At 44.0% G+C, this 17504-nt stretch overlaps 1 protein-coding gene across 6 annotated transcripts in view; it reads right to left on the reverse strand.

Annotated features, from left to right (window-relative positions):
• Positions 1-17504, reverse strand: part of ITSN2 (intersectin 2) — a 176263-nt gene that overhangs the window by 110842 nt on the left and 47917 nt on the right. For all 6 annotated transcript variants that reach the window (XM_062209048.1, XM_062209050.1, XM_062209045.1 and 3 more), the window contains exon 3: positions 7732-7824. In XM_062209048.1, coding sequence (XP_062065032.1) covers positions 7732-7824 — 93 coding nt within the window. The remainder of the gene's footprint in view (positions 1-7731; positions 7825-17504) is intronic.

Raw genomic sequence — 17504 nt, forward strand, 5'->3', positions numbered from 1 at the left:
CATAAACTTTAACACAAAAACTGTTAAGAGAGACAAAGAAGGGCACTAGATAATGATTAAGGGATCAATTTAACAGGAAGATAAAATGATTATCAATGTATATGCACCTAATTACAGGGCACCGGTCTATTTAAAAGATTTGTTAAGGGACTTAAAGGGAGACTTAGACCCCAATACAGTAGTACTGGGGGACTTCAGTACTCCACTCTCAGAAACAGATCAACAGGACAGAAGATCAACAAGGAGACAGAAGATTTAAATGACACTATAGCCCAAATGGATCTAACAGATATCTACAGAACTTTTCATCCTACACATAAAGCATTTACATTCTTCTCAGCAGTACATGGAACCTTCTCTAGGATTGACCACATACTAGGCCACAAAGCAAGTCTCAGCAAATTCAAAAGAATTAGAATCACACGATGCAGCTTCTCAGACCATAAAGGAATGAAGTTGGAAATTAGCAACTCAGGAATCCCTAGAGCATATGCAAACATGGAGATTGAACAACATGCTCCTGAATGAACAATGGGTCATAGAAGAAATTAAAAGAAAAATCAAAAATTTTCTGGAAGTAAATGAGCATAACAGCACAACATACCAAAACTTATGGGATACAGCAAAAGCAGTGTTAAGAGGAAAGTTTATATCAATAGGGGCCTACATCAAGAAATTGGAAAGGCACCAAATAGATGAGCTTTCAAGTCATCTCAAGGATCTAGAAAATCTGCAGCAAACCAGACCCAAATCTATTAGGAGAAGAGAAATAATTAAAATCAGAGAAGAAATCAACAGGATTGAATAAAAAAAAAAATTACAAAAAAATCAGCCGAACGAGGAGCTGCTTTTTGAAAAAATAAACAAAACTGACACCCCATTGGCCCAACTAACTAAAAAAAGAAAAGACCCAAATCAATAAAATCTAAGAAGAAAAAAGAAACATAACAGACACCACAGAAATAAAAAGAATCATCAGAAATTACTACAAGGACTTGTATGCCAGCAAACAGGGAAATCTATCAGAAATGGATAGATTCCTGGACACATGCAACCTACCTAAATTGAACCAGGAAGACATAGAAAACCTAAACAGACCCATAACAGAGACAGAAAATTGAAACAGTAATAAAGGCCCTCCCAACAAAGAAAAGCCCAGGACCAGATGGATTCACTGCTGAATTCTACCAGACATTTAAAAAAGAACTCACTCCAATTCTTCTCAAACTATTCAGAACAATCGAAAAAGAGGGAATCCTCCCAAATTCTTTCTATGAAGCCAGCACCACCTTAATTCCTAAGCCGGAAAAAGATGCAACATTGAAAGAGAATTACAGACCAATATCCCTGATGAACATAGATGCAAAAATCCTCAATAAAATTCTGGCCAATAGAATGCAACAACACATCAGAAAGATCATCCACCCAGACCAAGTGGGATTTATCCCTGGTATGCAGGGATGATTCAATGTTCACAAAACAATCAATGTGATACACCACATTAACAGACTGCAGAAGAAAAACCATATGATTATCTCAATAGACGCAGAGAAAGCTTTTGATAAAATACAACACCCTGGCCGGCGCCGTGGCTTAACAGGCTAATCCTCCGCCTTGCGGCGCCAGCACACCAGGTTCTAGTCCCGGTTGGGGTGCCGGATTCTATCCCGGTTGCCCCTCTTCCAGGCCAGCTCTCTGCTATGGCCCGGGAAGGCAGTGGAGGATGGCCCAAGTGCTTGGGCCCTGCACCCGCATGGGAGACCAGGAGAAGCACCTGGCTCCTGGCTTCGGATCAGCGAGATGCGCTGGCCGCAGTGACCATTGGAGGGTGAACCAACGGCAAAAAGGAAGACCTTTCTCTCTCTCTCTCTCACTATCCACTCTGCCTGTCAAAAAAAAAAAAAAAAAAAAAAAAAAAAAAAAGAAAAAGAAAGAAAAAGAAAAAAAAAATACAACACCCTTTCATGATGAAAACTCTAAGCAAACTGGGTATGGAAGGAACATTCTTCAATACAATCAAAGCAATTTATGAAAAACCCACGGCCAACATCCTATTGAATGGGGAAAAGTTGGAAGCATTTCCACTGAGATCTGGTACTAGACAGGGATGCCCACTCTCAACACTGCTATTCAATATAGTTCTGGAAGTTTTAGCCAGAGCTATTAGGCAAGAAAAAGAAATCAAAGGGATACAAATTGGGAAGGAAGAACTCAAACTATCCCCCTTTGCAGATGATAGGATTCTTTATTTAGGGGACCCAAAGAACTCTACTAAGAGACTATTGGAACTCATAGAAGAGTTTGGCAAAGTAGCAGGATATAAAATCAATGCACAAAAATCAACAGCCTTTGTATACACAGGCAATGCCACAGCTGAGGAAGAACTTCTAAGATCAATCCCATTCAAAATAGCTACGAAAACAACCAAATACCTTGGAATAAACTTAACCAAGGACGTTAAAGATCTCTACGATGAAAATTACAAAACCTTAAAGAAAGAAATAGAAGAGGATACCAAAAAATGGAAAAATCTTCCATGCTCATGGATTGGAAGAATCAATATCATCAAAATGTCCATTCTCCCAAAAGCAATTTATACATTCAATGCAATACCAATCAAGATACCGAAGACATTCTTCTCAGATCTGGAAAAAATGATGCTGAAATTTATATGGAGACACAGGAGACCTCGAATAGCTAAAGCAATCTTGTACAACAAAAACAAAGCCGGAGGCATCACAATACCAGATTTCAGGACATACTACAGGGCAGTTGTTATCAAAACAGCATGGTACTGGTACAGAAACAGATGGATAGACCAATGGAACAGAATAGAGACATGAGAAATCAATCCAAATATCTACAGCCAACTTATATTTGATCAAGGATCCAAAACCAATCCCTGGAGTAAGGATAGTCTATTCAATAAATGGTGCTGGGAAAATTGGATTTCCACATGCAGAAGCATGAAGCAAGATCCCTACCTTTCACCTTACACAAAAATTCACTCAACATGGATTAAAGACTTAAATCTACGACCCGAAACCATCAAATTATTAGAGAGCATTGGAGAAACCCTGCAAGATATAGGTACTGGCAAAGACTTCTTGGAAAAGACCCCAGAAGCACAGGCAGTCAAAGCCAAAATTAACATTTGGGATTGCATCAAATTGAGAAGTTTCTGTACTTCAAAAGAAATAGTCAGGAAAGTGAAGAGGCAACCGACAGAATGGGAAAAAAAATATTTGCAAACTATGCAACAGATAAAGGGTTGATAACCAGAATCTACAAAGAAATCAAGAAACTCCACAACATGAAAACAAACAACCCACTAAAGAGATGGGCCAAGGACCTCAATAGACATTTTTCAAAAGAGGAAATCCAAAGGGCCAACAGACACATGAAAAAATGTTCAAGATCACTAGCAATCAGAGAAATGCAAATCAAAACCACAATGAGGTTTCACCTCACCCCGGTGAGAATGGCTCACATTCAGAAATCTACCAACAACAGATGCTGGAGAGGATGTGGGGAAAAAGGGACACTAACCCACTGTTGGTGGGAATGCAAACTGGTTAAGCCACTATGGAAGTCAGTCTGGAGATTCCTCAGAAACCTGAATATAACCCTACCATACAACCCAGCCATCCCACTCCTTGGAATTTACCCAAAGGAAATTAAATTGGCAAACAAAAAAGCTGTCTACACATTAATGTTTATTGCAGCTCAATTCACAATAGTTGAGACCTGGAACCAATCCAAATGCCCATCAACAGTAGACTGGATAAAGAAATTATGGGACATGTACTCTATAGAATACTATACAGCAGTCAAAAACAATGAAATCCAGTCATTTGCAACAAGATGGAGGAATCTGGAAAACATCATGCTGAGTGAATTAAGCCAGTCCCTCAGAGACAAATATCATATGTTCTCCCTGATCGGCGACAACTGAGCACCAAAGGGAAAACCTGTTGAAGTGAAATGGACACTATGAGAAACAGTGATTTAATCAGCTCTTGTCCTGACTGTTGATGTACAATGTAATACTTTATCCATTTTAGTATTTTTTTGGTTCTAGTTAATACTATTGGTTTAACTCTGTAATTAACACACAATTATTCTTAGGTGTTTAAATTTTAACTGAAAAGTGATTCCTGTTAAATGTAAGAGTGAGAAAAAGGGAGGGAGGAGATGTACAATTTGGGTCATGCTCAATCAGACTTGCCCCAAATGGTGGAGTTAGAAACGTGCCAGGGGATTCCAATACAATCCCATCAAGGTGGCATGTACCAATGCCATCTCACTAGTCCAAGTGATCAACTTCAGTTCACAATTGATCACACTGATAGGTCTAAGAGTCAAAGGGATCACACAAACAAGACTAGTGTCTGTGAATACTAACTGACAGAATCAAAAAGGGAGAGAACGATCCAACATGGAAAGTGGGATACACAGCAGACTCATAGAATGGCAGATGTCCTAAACAGCACTCTGGCCTCAGAATCAGCCCTTAAGGCATTCAGATCTGGCTGAAGAGCCCATGAGAGTATTTTAGGCATGGAAAGCCAAGACACTCTGGGGGGGAAAAAAAAAAAAGAAGACCTAAATGAAAGATCTCTGCGAGTGAGATCCCAGTGGAAAGAACGGGGCCATCAAAGAAGGAGGTACCTTTCTCTGAAGGGAGGAGAGAACTTCCACTTTGACTATGACCCTGTCGGAATAAGATCGAAGTCGGCAAACCCAAAAGGCTTCCATAGCCTTGGCAACTCATGACTAGAGCCTAGGATTACTGATGCCATAAACAAGAGTGTCAAATTGTTAAGTCAACAACAGGAGTCACTGTGTACTTACTTCTCATGTGAGATCTGTCCTTAATGTGTTGTCCAATGTGAAGTAATGCTATAACTAGCACTGAAACAGTACTTTTACACTTTGTGTTTCTGTGTGGGTGCAAACTGATGAAATCTTTACTTAATATATACTGAATCGATCTTCTGTATATAAAGATAATTGAAAATGAAAAAAATAAAAATAAAACAACAAAAGTCACAACTGAAGTTATATTACACACGAATCAGTGATAGAAGAATATATTATTCATCTGAGTTTTCCCACAGTTGGGAAATCTTACTTGACAATATACTATTTAATAAAACTTATCATTAAAAATTCTATGCTTGGCCGGCGCCATGGCTTAACAGGCTAATCCTCCGCCTTGTGGTGCCGGCACACCGGGTTCTTGTCCCGGTTGGGGTGCCGGATTCTGTCCTGGTTGCCCCTCTTCCAGGCCAGCTCTCTGCTATGGCCCGGGAGTGCAGTGGAGGATGGCCCAAGTGCTTGGGCCCTGCACCCGCATGGGAGACCAGGAGAAGCACCTGGCTCCTGGCTTCGGATCAGCACCATGCGCCGGCCGCAGCGGCCATTGGAGGGTGAACCAACAGCAAAAAGGAAGACCTTTCTCTCTGACTCTCTCTCTCTCACTGTCCACTCTGCCTGTCAAAAAAAAAAAAAAATTCTATGCTATAATAGAGTTCTATGTATATAAAAAGCAGCAATCAGGAAAGACCAGGCTGTTGCAGTCATTTGGGGAATGAACTAGCATAGCAAACAGAAGATCTCTTTCTCCTCCTCCCTCTCCCTCTCTCCCTCTCCCACCATGGGTTTCTTCACATTCCTGCACGTCCTGCTTTGTATGCCAAGAATGCAACACCCCAATTGTCCTCTGCCTGGATCATTTTTCAGAATTGGGCTTGCAGTGAGCAATCTTGAGGAATGATACACTGTTATCCAATGGGACAAAAAACAAACTTGCTTTACTGACTGGCAGGTTCCCCAAGCTCAGTGTTCTTCTCCTGGAACACAACCATAGCAAGTATAGTATCCTCTGGGCTCTCTGCATCGTCCTTGTGGTCCAGAGGGAACAAATGAAGCAAAAAGAAACATGCTGATGCTCATGGTGTTGGCTGTGCTATTGATAACAAAGTCCAGTGTCTCTAACTAGGGAATGTTGGGTCTTCTGCACCCATGAACAGCAGCAGTAGACTGCTATTAACCTGTAAGCGGTGTCATCAAATCCTGCTATCAGGTAGGGCAGTTACTACAGGAGCACGTAAATAACATAAAACTGTAATGGCTAAGAGGAAGGATTCCAAAGTCAGGCTGAATAGTTTCAAAGCCCAAACCAATACTTTATAATCTTAGGCAAGTTATATAACATGTCTAAGTTTCAAGTTCACCATAGATGTGTGTACACAGACACACACACACACACACAAACACACAACAGTACCTACCTCACAGAACTGTTGTAAAGAATAAATAAAATATATTTAGCATAGCACAGGGCATAGTACAAATTTGATGAGTTTAGGTGTAATTGTATAAACAGCAGCATATAAAGTACTAAGGTGCCTTAGAGAAAAAAATTTCAAAGACACATCTAAATTTCCTTCCTTTGGCTCTGGAGGTCCTTCTGCAAAACAAGGGCTGGCATCAACAGTAAATGCTTGGTACAGGCTCAGAGACAGAGAGGCTAGCTTTATGAAAATACATTTAAGGGTAAGAATTCTAGATTATTTTCCAGGAAACTGATCTCAGAAATAAATAAAAAACATTCTAGATATAATGTTAACATGTGAAACTAGACGAACAGAAATTCTTGGCTATCATTTAGTATTCAGAAAAAGATCTTTCTCTATGCCAAACCTAAAACCAATTAAGATAGTTCTAGAAAGCCAGTGTATGGTGCAGTGGGTTACGGGGCCACCTGAGATGCTGGCATCCCAATCAGAGTGCGAGTTTGATCCCAACTACTCTGCTTCCCATTGAACTTCCAGCTGATGTACCGGGGAAGGCACAAGTCCATGGTCTCTGCACTCATATGGGAGACCAGGATGAAGTTCCTAGCTCCTGACTTCAGCCTGGCCCAGATCTGGCTGTTGCAGACCTCTGGGGAGTGAAGAAGAGGATAGAAGATCTCTCTCTCTCTTCCCCTGTATTTTCTCCCTTCCTTTCCCCTTCTCCCTCTCCCTCTCCCTCTCTGTTCCTCTGCCTTTTGAATTAATTAATCAATCTTTAAAAACATAGTTCCAGGAAAAATAGAAAGTTACTATTATGTTTTAAGTGTTAGAATTCTGATAGATATGAATTTTATCACTTAACCCATTGAGTTCCAAATTTTCAATTCTGCAAATATTTCAACAACATATTATTTATCTCAAAGTTATCATAAGTAATATATTTACTGCTCAGTTTTAGTTTTTATAGGTATCCTCCCCAATATATAGAATGATGGGACACAATGGGTAAACAACAAATTTGATGGCAGTCCAATTAAAAGCAACAGGGCCGGCACCGTGGCTCACTTGATTAATCCTCCGCCTGTGGCGCCAGCATCCCATATGGGTGCTGGGTTCTAGTCCTGGTTGCTCCTCTTCCAGTCCAGCTCTCTGCTGTGGCCTGGGAGGACAGTGGAGGTGCTTGGGCCCAGGTGTTTGGGCCCCTGCACCTGCATGGGAGACCAGGAGGAAGCACCTGGCTCCTGGCTTCGGATCGGCACAGCGCCGGCCATGGTGGCCACTTGGGGAATGAACCAACAGAGGGAAGACCTTTCTCTCTCTCTCACTGTCTATAACCTTTCAAATGAATTTTATTAAAAAAAGTAACAATAAGACATTCTATGAAAAGGAGCATAATTTATAAATAAAACAAAAACTTATTAATACAAACCTGTTATGTAACCTCCTGAAGGTTTGAGGTTGTCAAACTGCTTGTCATGCTTAGTCCGTTCTTCAGAGGTGATAGCCCACATATTTGGCCCTCCTAAAACACAAGTGAAAGACAAAGAAATGGTGAGAGTGTGCACAGGAGAATGTTCAAAACACGGCTCTGGGAGGTTGCCATTGTGGCACAGAATAAGCTGCCACCTGTGACGTGACCAGGTCAAGTCCCAGGTCCTGGCTGTTCTACTTTTTAAAAAATATTTATTTATTTATTTTAGAGTCAGAATTATAGAGAGACGGAGAGACTGGGGGGCGGGGGCGGTATGGGGGAGAAGAGGGAGATAGAGAGAATTCCATCTGCTAGTTCACTTCCCAGATGGCTACAATGGCCAGGACTGGGACAGGCAAGAAGCTACGAGTCAGGAATTTCTTCCAGGTCTCCTGTGTGGGCAGCTGGGGCCCAAGCACTTGGGCCATACTCTGTTGCTCTCCCATTCCATTAGTAGGGAGCTGGACTGGAAGTAGAGTAGCTGGGACACAAACCAGCGACCATATGGGATGCTGGCATTGCAAGCAGTGGCTTTACCTGTTTTGCCACAATGCCGGCTCCCAGCTGTTCCACTTGTGATCCAGCTGATGTGTCTGAGAAAGCAGTAGAAGATGGCCCACGTGCTTGGGCCCTTGCCACCCACATGGGAGACCTTGATGAAGCTCCTGGCTCCTGGGTTTGGCCTGGCTCAGTCTTGGCCATTGCAATAATCTGGGGGAGTGAACCAGCTGATGGAAGAAGATCTGTCTCCTTCTCTCTGTAACCCTGCCTTTGAAATAAACAAATCTTACCAAAAATTCTAGAATGTAAACATTAATCACAAGTGTCCATTTAATAATATTTCATACTTGAGTGACACAGAGTGGGTCTCTATCATAACCATATACAGTGTAGCCCCAAGGCTTTTCATTATTCACTCATTTAACAACTCAGCATACTATTTACTGGAAATGGGCCAGGCTAAACACTGGCAGCGAAAAGAATAAAACATTATTCTTATCTTCAAGGAATTTACACTCTAGAAGACAACCCTAGCATTTGCAACGTTAGCCTTTGAAGAATCTGAAGCAGAAATATATACATACATATATATACATATATATATAAATGCTGTGGATGAGACATCAGGAAAGAGTGAGACAGAGCCCTGAAGTTTGGCTTGAATTTTGCCAGATGAAAAGGTGTGGTCAGAACATTTCACACAAAGAAGGCACAGCACAAGAGGCTGAGGCATGTACAAGACACTCTAAGTGAACAGAGTAGAATTAACAGCTAAGGTACCAGGGGCCGGCGCCCTGGTTCACTAGGTTAATCTTCTGCCTGTGGCGCCGGCATCACATATGGGCACTGGTTCTAGTCCTGGCTGCTCCTCTTCCAGTCCAGCTCTCTTCTGTGGCCCAGGAAGGCAGTGGAGGATGGTCCAAGTGCTTGGGCCCTGCACCCGCATGGGAGACCAGGAGGAAGCACCTGGCTCCTGGCTTCGGATTGCTCTGGCCATTGCAGCCATTTAGGGGGTCATTTGGGGGGTGAACCATTGGATGGAAGACCTTTCTGTCTGTCTGTAACTGCTTGTCAAATAAATAAATCTTTAAAAAAAAAAAAAAAAGCTAAGGTACCACACAAATGTGAGAAAGTGGTAAGAAATAGATAGGCTGGAATTAGCAGTAAATGCCATCCTAAAGGGTTTGATCTGATCTTACCTGGGAATTTTGGGGAGTCATCCAAAAATAAGCTTTTAATTTGGAACAATTATATTTACAGAAGAGTTACAGAGACAGAAGGGGGTTCCTTCACCCAATCTCTGTGTTAACACTACGCACATGGTACACTTGTCAAAACAGAGAAAGTAGTAGGCCGGCGCCGTGGCTCACTAGGCTAATCCTCCGCCTTGCGGCGCCGGCACACCGGGTTCTAGTCCCGGTCGGGGCACCGATCCTGTCCCGGTTGCCCCTCTTCCAGGCCAGCTCTCTGCTGTGGCCAGGGAGTGCAGTGGAGGATGGCCCAAGTGCTTGGGCCCTGCACCCCATGGGAGACCAGGAGAAGCACCTGGCTCCTGCCATCAGACCGGCGCGGTGCGCCGGCCGCAGCGCGCCTACCGCGGCGGCCATTGGAGGGTGAACCAACGGCAAAAGGAAGACCTTTCTCTCTATCTCTCTCTCTCTCACTGTCCACTCTGCCTGTCAAAAAAAAAAAAAAAAAAAAAAAGAGAAAGTAGCATTGACATATCACAACCAGCTACACTAAATCCCTCCACCAGCAGCGGTAGGTGAGAAACCTCAACAAGAGAGAGCCATGGGTATTAGGGACAGCACGAAGCTCTGCGGTGCTGATTCTACTAACGGGAGTCTCTGGCTAAGGCAAGTGGCCTTTACCCGGAGTTACCTTTTGGGTCCTGAATACCTTCTTCAAGGAGGCCTCCTGACTCTCTGGCCTGAGAGTCCCAAGAGGGGTATGGGTCAACTTGAATTCCATACCTAACGAAGGTGAGAGGGAGTTGAAAAGCCTGGTGTGCTAGATGGAAATGATATATTGAATAACACAGTGAGCCTAGCCCTTACAGCATTTTGACGTCATTTTTCTTTTTTATTTATTTATTATTTTTTTATTTTTATTTTTTTGACAGGCAGAGAGGACAGTGAGAGAGACAGAGAGAAAGGTCCTCCTTTTGCCGTTGGTTCACCCTCCAATGGCCGCCGCGGTTGGCGCGCTGCGGCCAGTGCACCGCGCTGATCCGATGGCAGGAGCCAGGGGCTTATCCTGGTCTCCCATGGGATGCAGGACCCAAGCACCTGGGCCATCCTCCACTGCACTCCCTGGCCACAGCAGAGAGCTGGCCTGGAAGAGGGGCAATCGGGACAGAATCCGGTGCCACGACCGGGACTAGAACCCGGTGTGCCGGCGCCGCAAGGCAGAGGATTAGCCTAGTGAGCCACGGCGCCGGCCCCATTTTTCTTTTTTAAACATTAATTTTATTTACTTGAAAGGCAGAGCTACAGAGAGAGGGAGAGACAGAGAGAGAACGAGGTCTTCCATCCATCAGTTCCCTCCCCAGATGGTTGCAACAGCTGGGGCTGAACTTGGCCAGGTCAAAGCCAGGAGCCAGGAACTCCATCTGGGTGCATGGGCCAAGTACCTGGGTCATCTTCCACCGCTTTCTTAGGCACACTAACAGGGAGCTGGATTTAAGCAGAGCAGAAAGGACTCAAACTGGTGCTTAGATGTGGGATGCTAGCATCACAGGTGGCAGCTTAACCCACTGTGCCACACCACCAGTCCTGGCATCTTGGCAGCACCCGCTCTGAGGGGAAACTTTATTCCCACTCCACTGCCTGAAGTAAGGCTACGGGATCTGTGACGTCCTTGGTTCACAGAAGAAGCTGAAAGCTGATGGTGCCCGCTGGGCTCAGTGGCGGTTCACCTCCAGAGCTAATTATGCTAAACTGAAAGGAGACATCTCTGTTCAGTAGGCAGAACTCAGATTCTGGGGTTGCTGCCAATGGCCCAGCTGTTTGGTTTGCCACTTGGAAAATTACAGGCAGATTAAAGATACCCTCTACGGGACTGCAAATTGAAAACAAATTTCAAGTACTAATTGACTTATCTGGGTCATTCATGTAGGTTCCCATAGTAAGGGCCCATTCTCTGATTTAGACTGAAATGCAGCTGCTGATCAAGTGTGGCTACATTTCTGATGCTGAGAACAGCACAGCAGGAGAGACTTGTGATTTCTAGGGGGAGGAGGATGAGGAGCACTGCCCCCTTTGACTCTTGGCAGAGTAGAACTCTTCAGGCTATCAGTGGTGGCTCAAACTACTGCCAGTCCTTAATTGCTTTTAAAATAGACTTCATTTTTTAGAGCAATTTTAAATTCACAGAAAAACTGAGAAGACAGAGATTTCCCCTACCCCTTCTGCCTCTACCTATGCAGTCTCCCCCACTACATCATCTTCCTGTTTTGTTGATCACCAGTCGGCCCATGGTGTCCACACTATTGTGACCCTGGAGACTAATCTGTTGTTTTCAGCTTTCTGAACCACAAACAGTCTGACATCAATAAACCTTTTATCATAAAAGATGGTCAACAACGCCTAATCACGATTCCACTTCTGTCACCTCCTCCTGCTTCATACACCTTAAGATGGCTGACACCGATCATGGCTGTCCTTAGAAGGAGACCATCTCAGGGGCCACCACTGTGGCACAGCAGGTAAAGCCACCGCCTGTGACACTGGCATCCCATATGAGTGCTGATTCGTGCACTGATCACTCCATTTCTGATCCAATTCCCTGCTGATGTCCCTGGGAAGAGCAATGGCAGATGGCCCAAGTGCTGGGCCTCTACTTTCCATGTGGGAGACTTGGATGAAACTCCTGGCTCCCGGCTTTGGCCTGTCCCAGCCCTGGTTGTCATGGCCACCTTGGGGAATGGATGGATGATCTCTGTAACTTTAACTTTTAAATAAAATAAAGAAATATTTAAATAAAAGATCATCTCAGAGTTGGTGTTGTGGTACAACAGGTTAAACCACCTATAGCATTGGAGTCTGGTTCAAGTCTCAACTGCTCCACTTCCAATCCAGTTCTCTGCTGATGTGCCTCGGAAAGCAGCAGCAGATGACCCAAGTACTTGGACCCCTGCCACTCATGTGGGAGACCTGGATGGAGTTCCAGGCTCCTGGCTTCAGCCTGGCCCAGCCTTTACCATTGCAGCCATTTAGGGAATGAACCAGTGGATGGAATATTTTCTGTGTGTGTATGTGTGTCCCTCTCTCTGTCAATCTTTCAAGTTAATTTTAAAATTTTTGGGAAAGTAAAAGATCATCTCCTTTCAGTTGCTTCTTGGCTAATAAGTAGAGGGCTAAAGGGTAGGGGAAGAGATCTACTGTGAAAATTCAGGATTGTGCCATTACCATTCCTAGACACAAAGCATCTTTCTTTCCTCTAATAACAACTGTAGGTAGGCCTTTTTTGTATACCCCCTAGGTAAGTTTCTCAGTGTTGAATACAGAGGTTTGTAAAAATAAACTTCTGGTCCCTATTGCATCTAGCCATTCTGGATCACTACAGAATGGTGAAGTTGTAGCTACTGAAACAGGACACTGTGGTCTCATGAGCTAGAAAGCCACAAGCAGGTGCCTGAGGCAGAAACACCTCACACTCTTAGAGGTACGGGATTAGGAGAGACACCAATGGTCTTTTCTTCTTCAGAATTGCTCCTGGGGAGACATCCTATCCAAGGAAAGTGCCCTGGTGTGGCTGTCCTAGCTGCTCAGTCTGCCACCTCCATCAGATGGATTTGACTACCACTGGGTCTCCACTCCACTCAACTTTACAACAGTCTATCAGAAACAGCAGGACCTCCCCATATTACCTCCAGAAATCTACCCCTCGCCCAATCTCAGTAATGGATCAATTCACCCAGCAACTGGTATATGGACAAACAGAATAGGTCAGACTAACTGCTCTCAGGCAATCCCTAAAAAACAAGGACAGACGCAATTATTCAAAGACAACTGATAATCCTATGGCTTACCAGTCATCCAGTAGGTCACATTAGGGGCACTGTCAACCTGTGTCTTCTGATGTAGATCCCATCTGGAGCCCCAACAACTGTAAATATTTTCTCTCCAAGCAAACCATGTGCATCCTTGAGACTCTACTGAGGGTAGAAGCCAGGCAATAACTTGCCTCCCTCTAAAAATATACTAATATACACAAAGAAACTTTCTTTTTAAGAAAAATCATTTATTTATTTGAAAGGCAGAATTAGAGAGAGAGAAATCTTCCATCTGTTGGTTCATTCCTCAAATGGCCACAATGGCTGAGCTAGGATGATCTGAAGCCAAGGAGCTTCTTCCAGGTCTCCCACGGGGTGCAGGGTCCCAAGCATTTGTGCCATTTTATGCTGCTTTCCCAGACACATTATCAGGGAGCTGGGTCAGAAATGGAGCAGCTGAGACTCAAAACTGGTGCCCATATGGAATGCTGGCACTGCAGGTAGCAGCTTTACCTGCTATGCCACAGCACTGGCCAGACACAGAGACTTTGAAATGTTTACCAAAGTACCTCCTCAGTCCTGGAAGGCATTCAGGTCAGCCTCAAACTTACTGCCCAGGGTTGTTATAGAATTATCCTAGATTTTCTCTTTGTAGCCCAAAGTAGAATATGTACAATAATTAATGCAATCTGCTGCACCTGAATTAATGCCACAGGCCAGATAGAAAAGTGGATACAAAATTAAGGAGGAAGTCATTAGCTTTCCAAGACAGTCACTGACAGTTCATGGGATTTGTGTGGTTATGACTCCAGAGACCACAGCTGAGAACACCACATGCTGAGAACCCTCTTCAGTGGCCTGCATCAAACGCTGCATGAAACAAGCAAAACAGACTAAGTCCCACCCTCTCCCCAGGTTAATGAGAACGGTCAGCTGAGTGGCATGCTCTGTCAGAAGCCAAGACAGGAAAGAAACAAGCGATAGAAATTACTGAGACAATTCTCCGCAGGCCCTCATGTTCTGCCTTCGGAGGGGAGGCAATGACGGCTGTCGTCCAGCCTGTCTTTTCAAGGATGCCAGCACCGCGATCACAGGGTTCCCTGAGCTCGGAGCACCTCAGCGACGACACAAAGCCACTGCACGCGCTGGCATCCACCTAGGTCTACCTGTGCTCCGCCCCACTGGGTTGTGAGCGGAAGCAATATGAACATGGAACTCATGCTACCTGCTGCTCTATTTAGTCCTAACGTCTTCTGTCTCTGACCAGGGATTCATGTCTTCTGCCTGGAAATGTCAAACTCCGTAAAATCTTGGCCTCTTTCCTTGTCTTTTGTGTTTATCCTGCTTGGAGTTCTCTGGCCTTCTGTATCAGTGATGTTTTCAATATAGCCACATGCTGTTTAATGACAGGGATACATTCTGAGAAATGCATCATTAGGCGATTTCGTCACTGTGCAAACATCACAGAATGTACCTGTGCAAGCTAAGGTCACCACTACATCACTAGGCAACACAGTCTTAGTGGAACGATGGGCACCATGCACATGGTCCACTGTTAACCAAAACACATGGTGGTATATTTGGAAAATTCCAAGATACAATTTTTTCAAATATTTCTTTTGCACCATTCTCTTCCTTCTATTGGAGCATGAATTACACTTATGTTGATTCTGTCTTTCAATTCTAGGACCCTTGTTCTGCTTCCCCTAACACATTCTCTTTGTGTTTTTGTTTGGGTAATTTCTATTAACCTGGATTCAAGATCACTGATCCTTTCCTTGGTTATTTTGGGGCTACCAGTGAGCCCAAAGGAATTCTTCATCACTGACACCACGTTTTCTACTTCCAGCATTTCTACTTGACTTTCCTCAGTTTTCATCTCTGCTGGAATTCCTCTTCTGTTCATACTTGCTGTTTAGCTTTTTATCTCATTTACATATTCATATAGCTTAACAGAGATATAGTAGTTATTTAAAATCCTTGCTTAATAGTGCCAACATCTAGGCCATTTCTGGGTCTAGTTTTGTTAACTGTTCTGGCTCTTGACAATGATTTATATTTCCCTGCTTTTTAGTGCGTCTCATAAACTTCTCATTAAATATCAGGCTTCACGTGGAAGAGCAGAGACTGAGATAAATAGTAACGCCTGGACATGGGCATGTCTCTTTTCCTGTTAGGCCATTAGCTCAGAATGCTGAGTCTGTTTCTTCATTTCAATTAGAGTTAATTGCTCTGGATACCTTCAGTGTATGGATATCTTGACACTTTAAATTCCTCTAGAAGTGGGCAGTCACTGCCTTGTGCTACCAGAGGGAGCCTCAGGTTGATGATATTCCTTCAGTTTTCTCACTCCCTGCGTGCCTGAAGCAGAGACGCCTTCTCTCATGCCTCTGCCTCTCCTCCAGTGTAGACTGCCACTGCTTGTTACTCCCACCGAGGCTGGGCCTAGCAACGGCACAATGTGCTCTCTGTTGGTCTGATCCGTACTCAGTCTTAGGCAGACCCTGTGAACCTGGGTCTCAGGTATATGGATTTCTCTGTGTTCCTGCCCCTCTTCCCTGTGGCAGAGTCTTCCTTCTATCTGTGTTTGGTCCTGGGAAGGACTCTGCTGCTGCTCTTCCAAGCAGAAGAAACACTACTTTCTCTACTACTCCTTTCCTGCTTGGTACTGGTATGGTAGCCCAGGGTTTTCTTTCCCTCTGCAGTGGTAACACTTATTGCTGACTCTTTCCCAGGGACTTAAGGCTTTTGCTTAACAGAACACAAGGACCCAGGGAAGTGCATGGCCTTTTGCACCCATCCTCCCACAGTTGTTTGCAACACCAACATGGTGGGGCTCCTTCTGATCTTTCACATCATCTTCAACCTTCCCAGTGACCACCCACACGATGCCCACTGGAAACAGCTAGCAGGTAAATATAAACTCCCCTTGTGTCTGTGGTCCAGTAATTCCAGACTGATATGCTAGCCCTCATTTGCCATCTGGTAGATCATTACAATTCTGATTGTTGCAACAAATCTCCCTCTTTACTTAAAGCACTGTTTGCATCCATAAAGTCTGAGACGGAGTTTTGTGGAAACTGCTCCAACTGCGCTGGTAGTTGCAGAAATCTACTGATTCGCCCTCAGTCCCATGCTTTACCTGCAAGATCAGCCTCCTCTGCTCTGGAGTTCCCTGAAAAGGTCAGTTCACTCACAAGACTCCATCCTCCAATGCCTATGCTGAAGCCAATCTAATCTACTTCCTAATTTCCAGAAAGCCTTCAAAGTTCCTGGTACACTGATGGCACTGGTCCTATCTTCTAGAGCTATCTCAAATTAAAAAATAAAAATGTTCTCTTGTATAATTTGAATGGTATTCAGCAAGAGAAAGGTAGAAAACATGAATTTAAATCACTGTTTTGAAACAACGTGAGTACTGAGTTATGAGCTCATATTTCAATAGAAATAGCAAAGAAATCCTTAAAAAAATGATCAGGAAGCGGAAGGCTCTGAAAATATGAGGGGCCTAAAATATTCCATGGAGGCAGTTAAGGAACTAAAGATATTAAAACTGAAGGATCAAATGTTTAAAAAAACTTGACAGTTGGGGCCAGCGCTCTGGTGCACTGGGTTAAGGCACCATCTGCAATGCCGGTGTCCCTTGTGGATGCTGGTTCAAGTCCCAACTGCTCCACTTCCAGCCCAGCTCCCTCCTGTTGTGCCTGGGACAGCAGAAGATAGCCCAAATCCTTGGGTCCCCCCACCTCCACTCACATGGGCGACCTGGATGGAGTTCCAGGCTCATGGCTTCTGCCTGGCCCATCCTTAGCCATTATGGCCATTTGGGGAGTAGACCAGCAGATGGAAAATCTTTCTGTCTCTCCCTCTCTCTAACTCTGCCTTTCAAATAAACACATAAATCTTTAGAAAATCTTAAAAAAATTCATAGTATCTTAAGTTCAAATGTTTAATAAAAAATACATTATGGCAACTTAAAATATTTTTTATAAGTTGTTACATAGAATACTAAGGGATTACTTTAAATCCTTAAAGAATTAGAAGCAGGATATTTGTGGCTTAGAAAAGATAGGGCTATGGGGCCAGTGCTGTGGCTCAGTGGGTTAACGCCCTGGCCTGAAGCACCAGCATCCCATATGGGCGCCGGTTTTAGTCCTGGCTGCTCCACTTCTGATCCAGCTCTCTGCTGTGGCCTGGGAAAGCAGTGGAAGATGGCTTAAGTCCTTGGGCCCCT

The sequence above is a fragment of the Lepus europaeus genome, chromosome 13, assembly GCF_033115175.1.
Source record: "Lepus europaeus isolate LE1 chromosome 13, mLepTim1.pri, whole genome shotgun sequence".
In the NCBI taxonomy this organism is placed as follows: domain Eukaryota; kingdom Metazoa; phylum Chordata; class Mammalia; order Lagomorpha; family Leporidae; genus Lepus; species Lepus europaeus.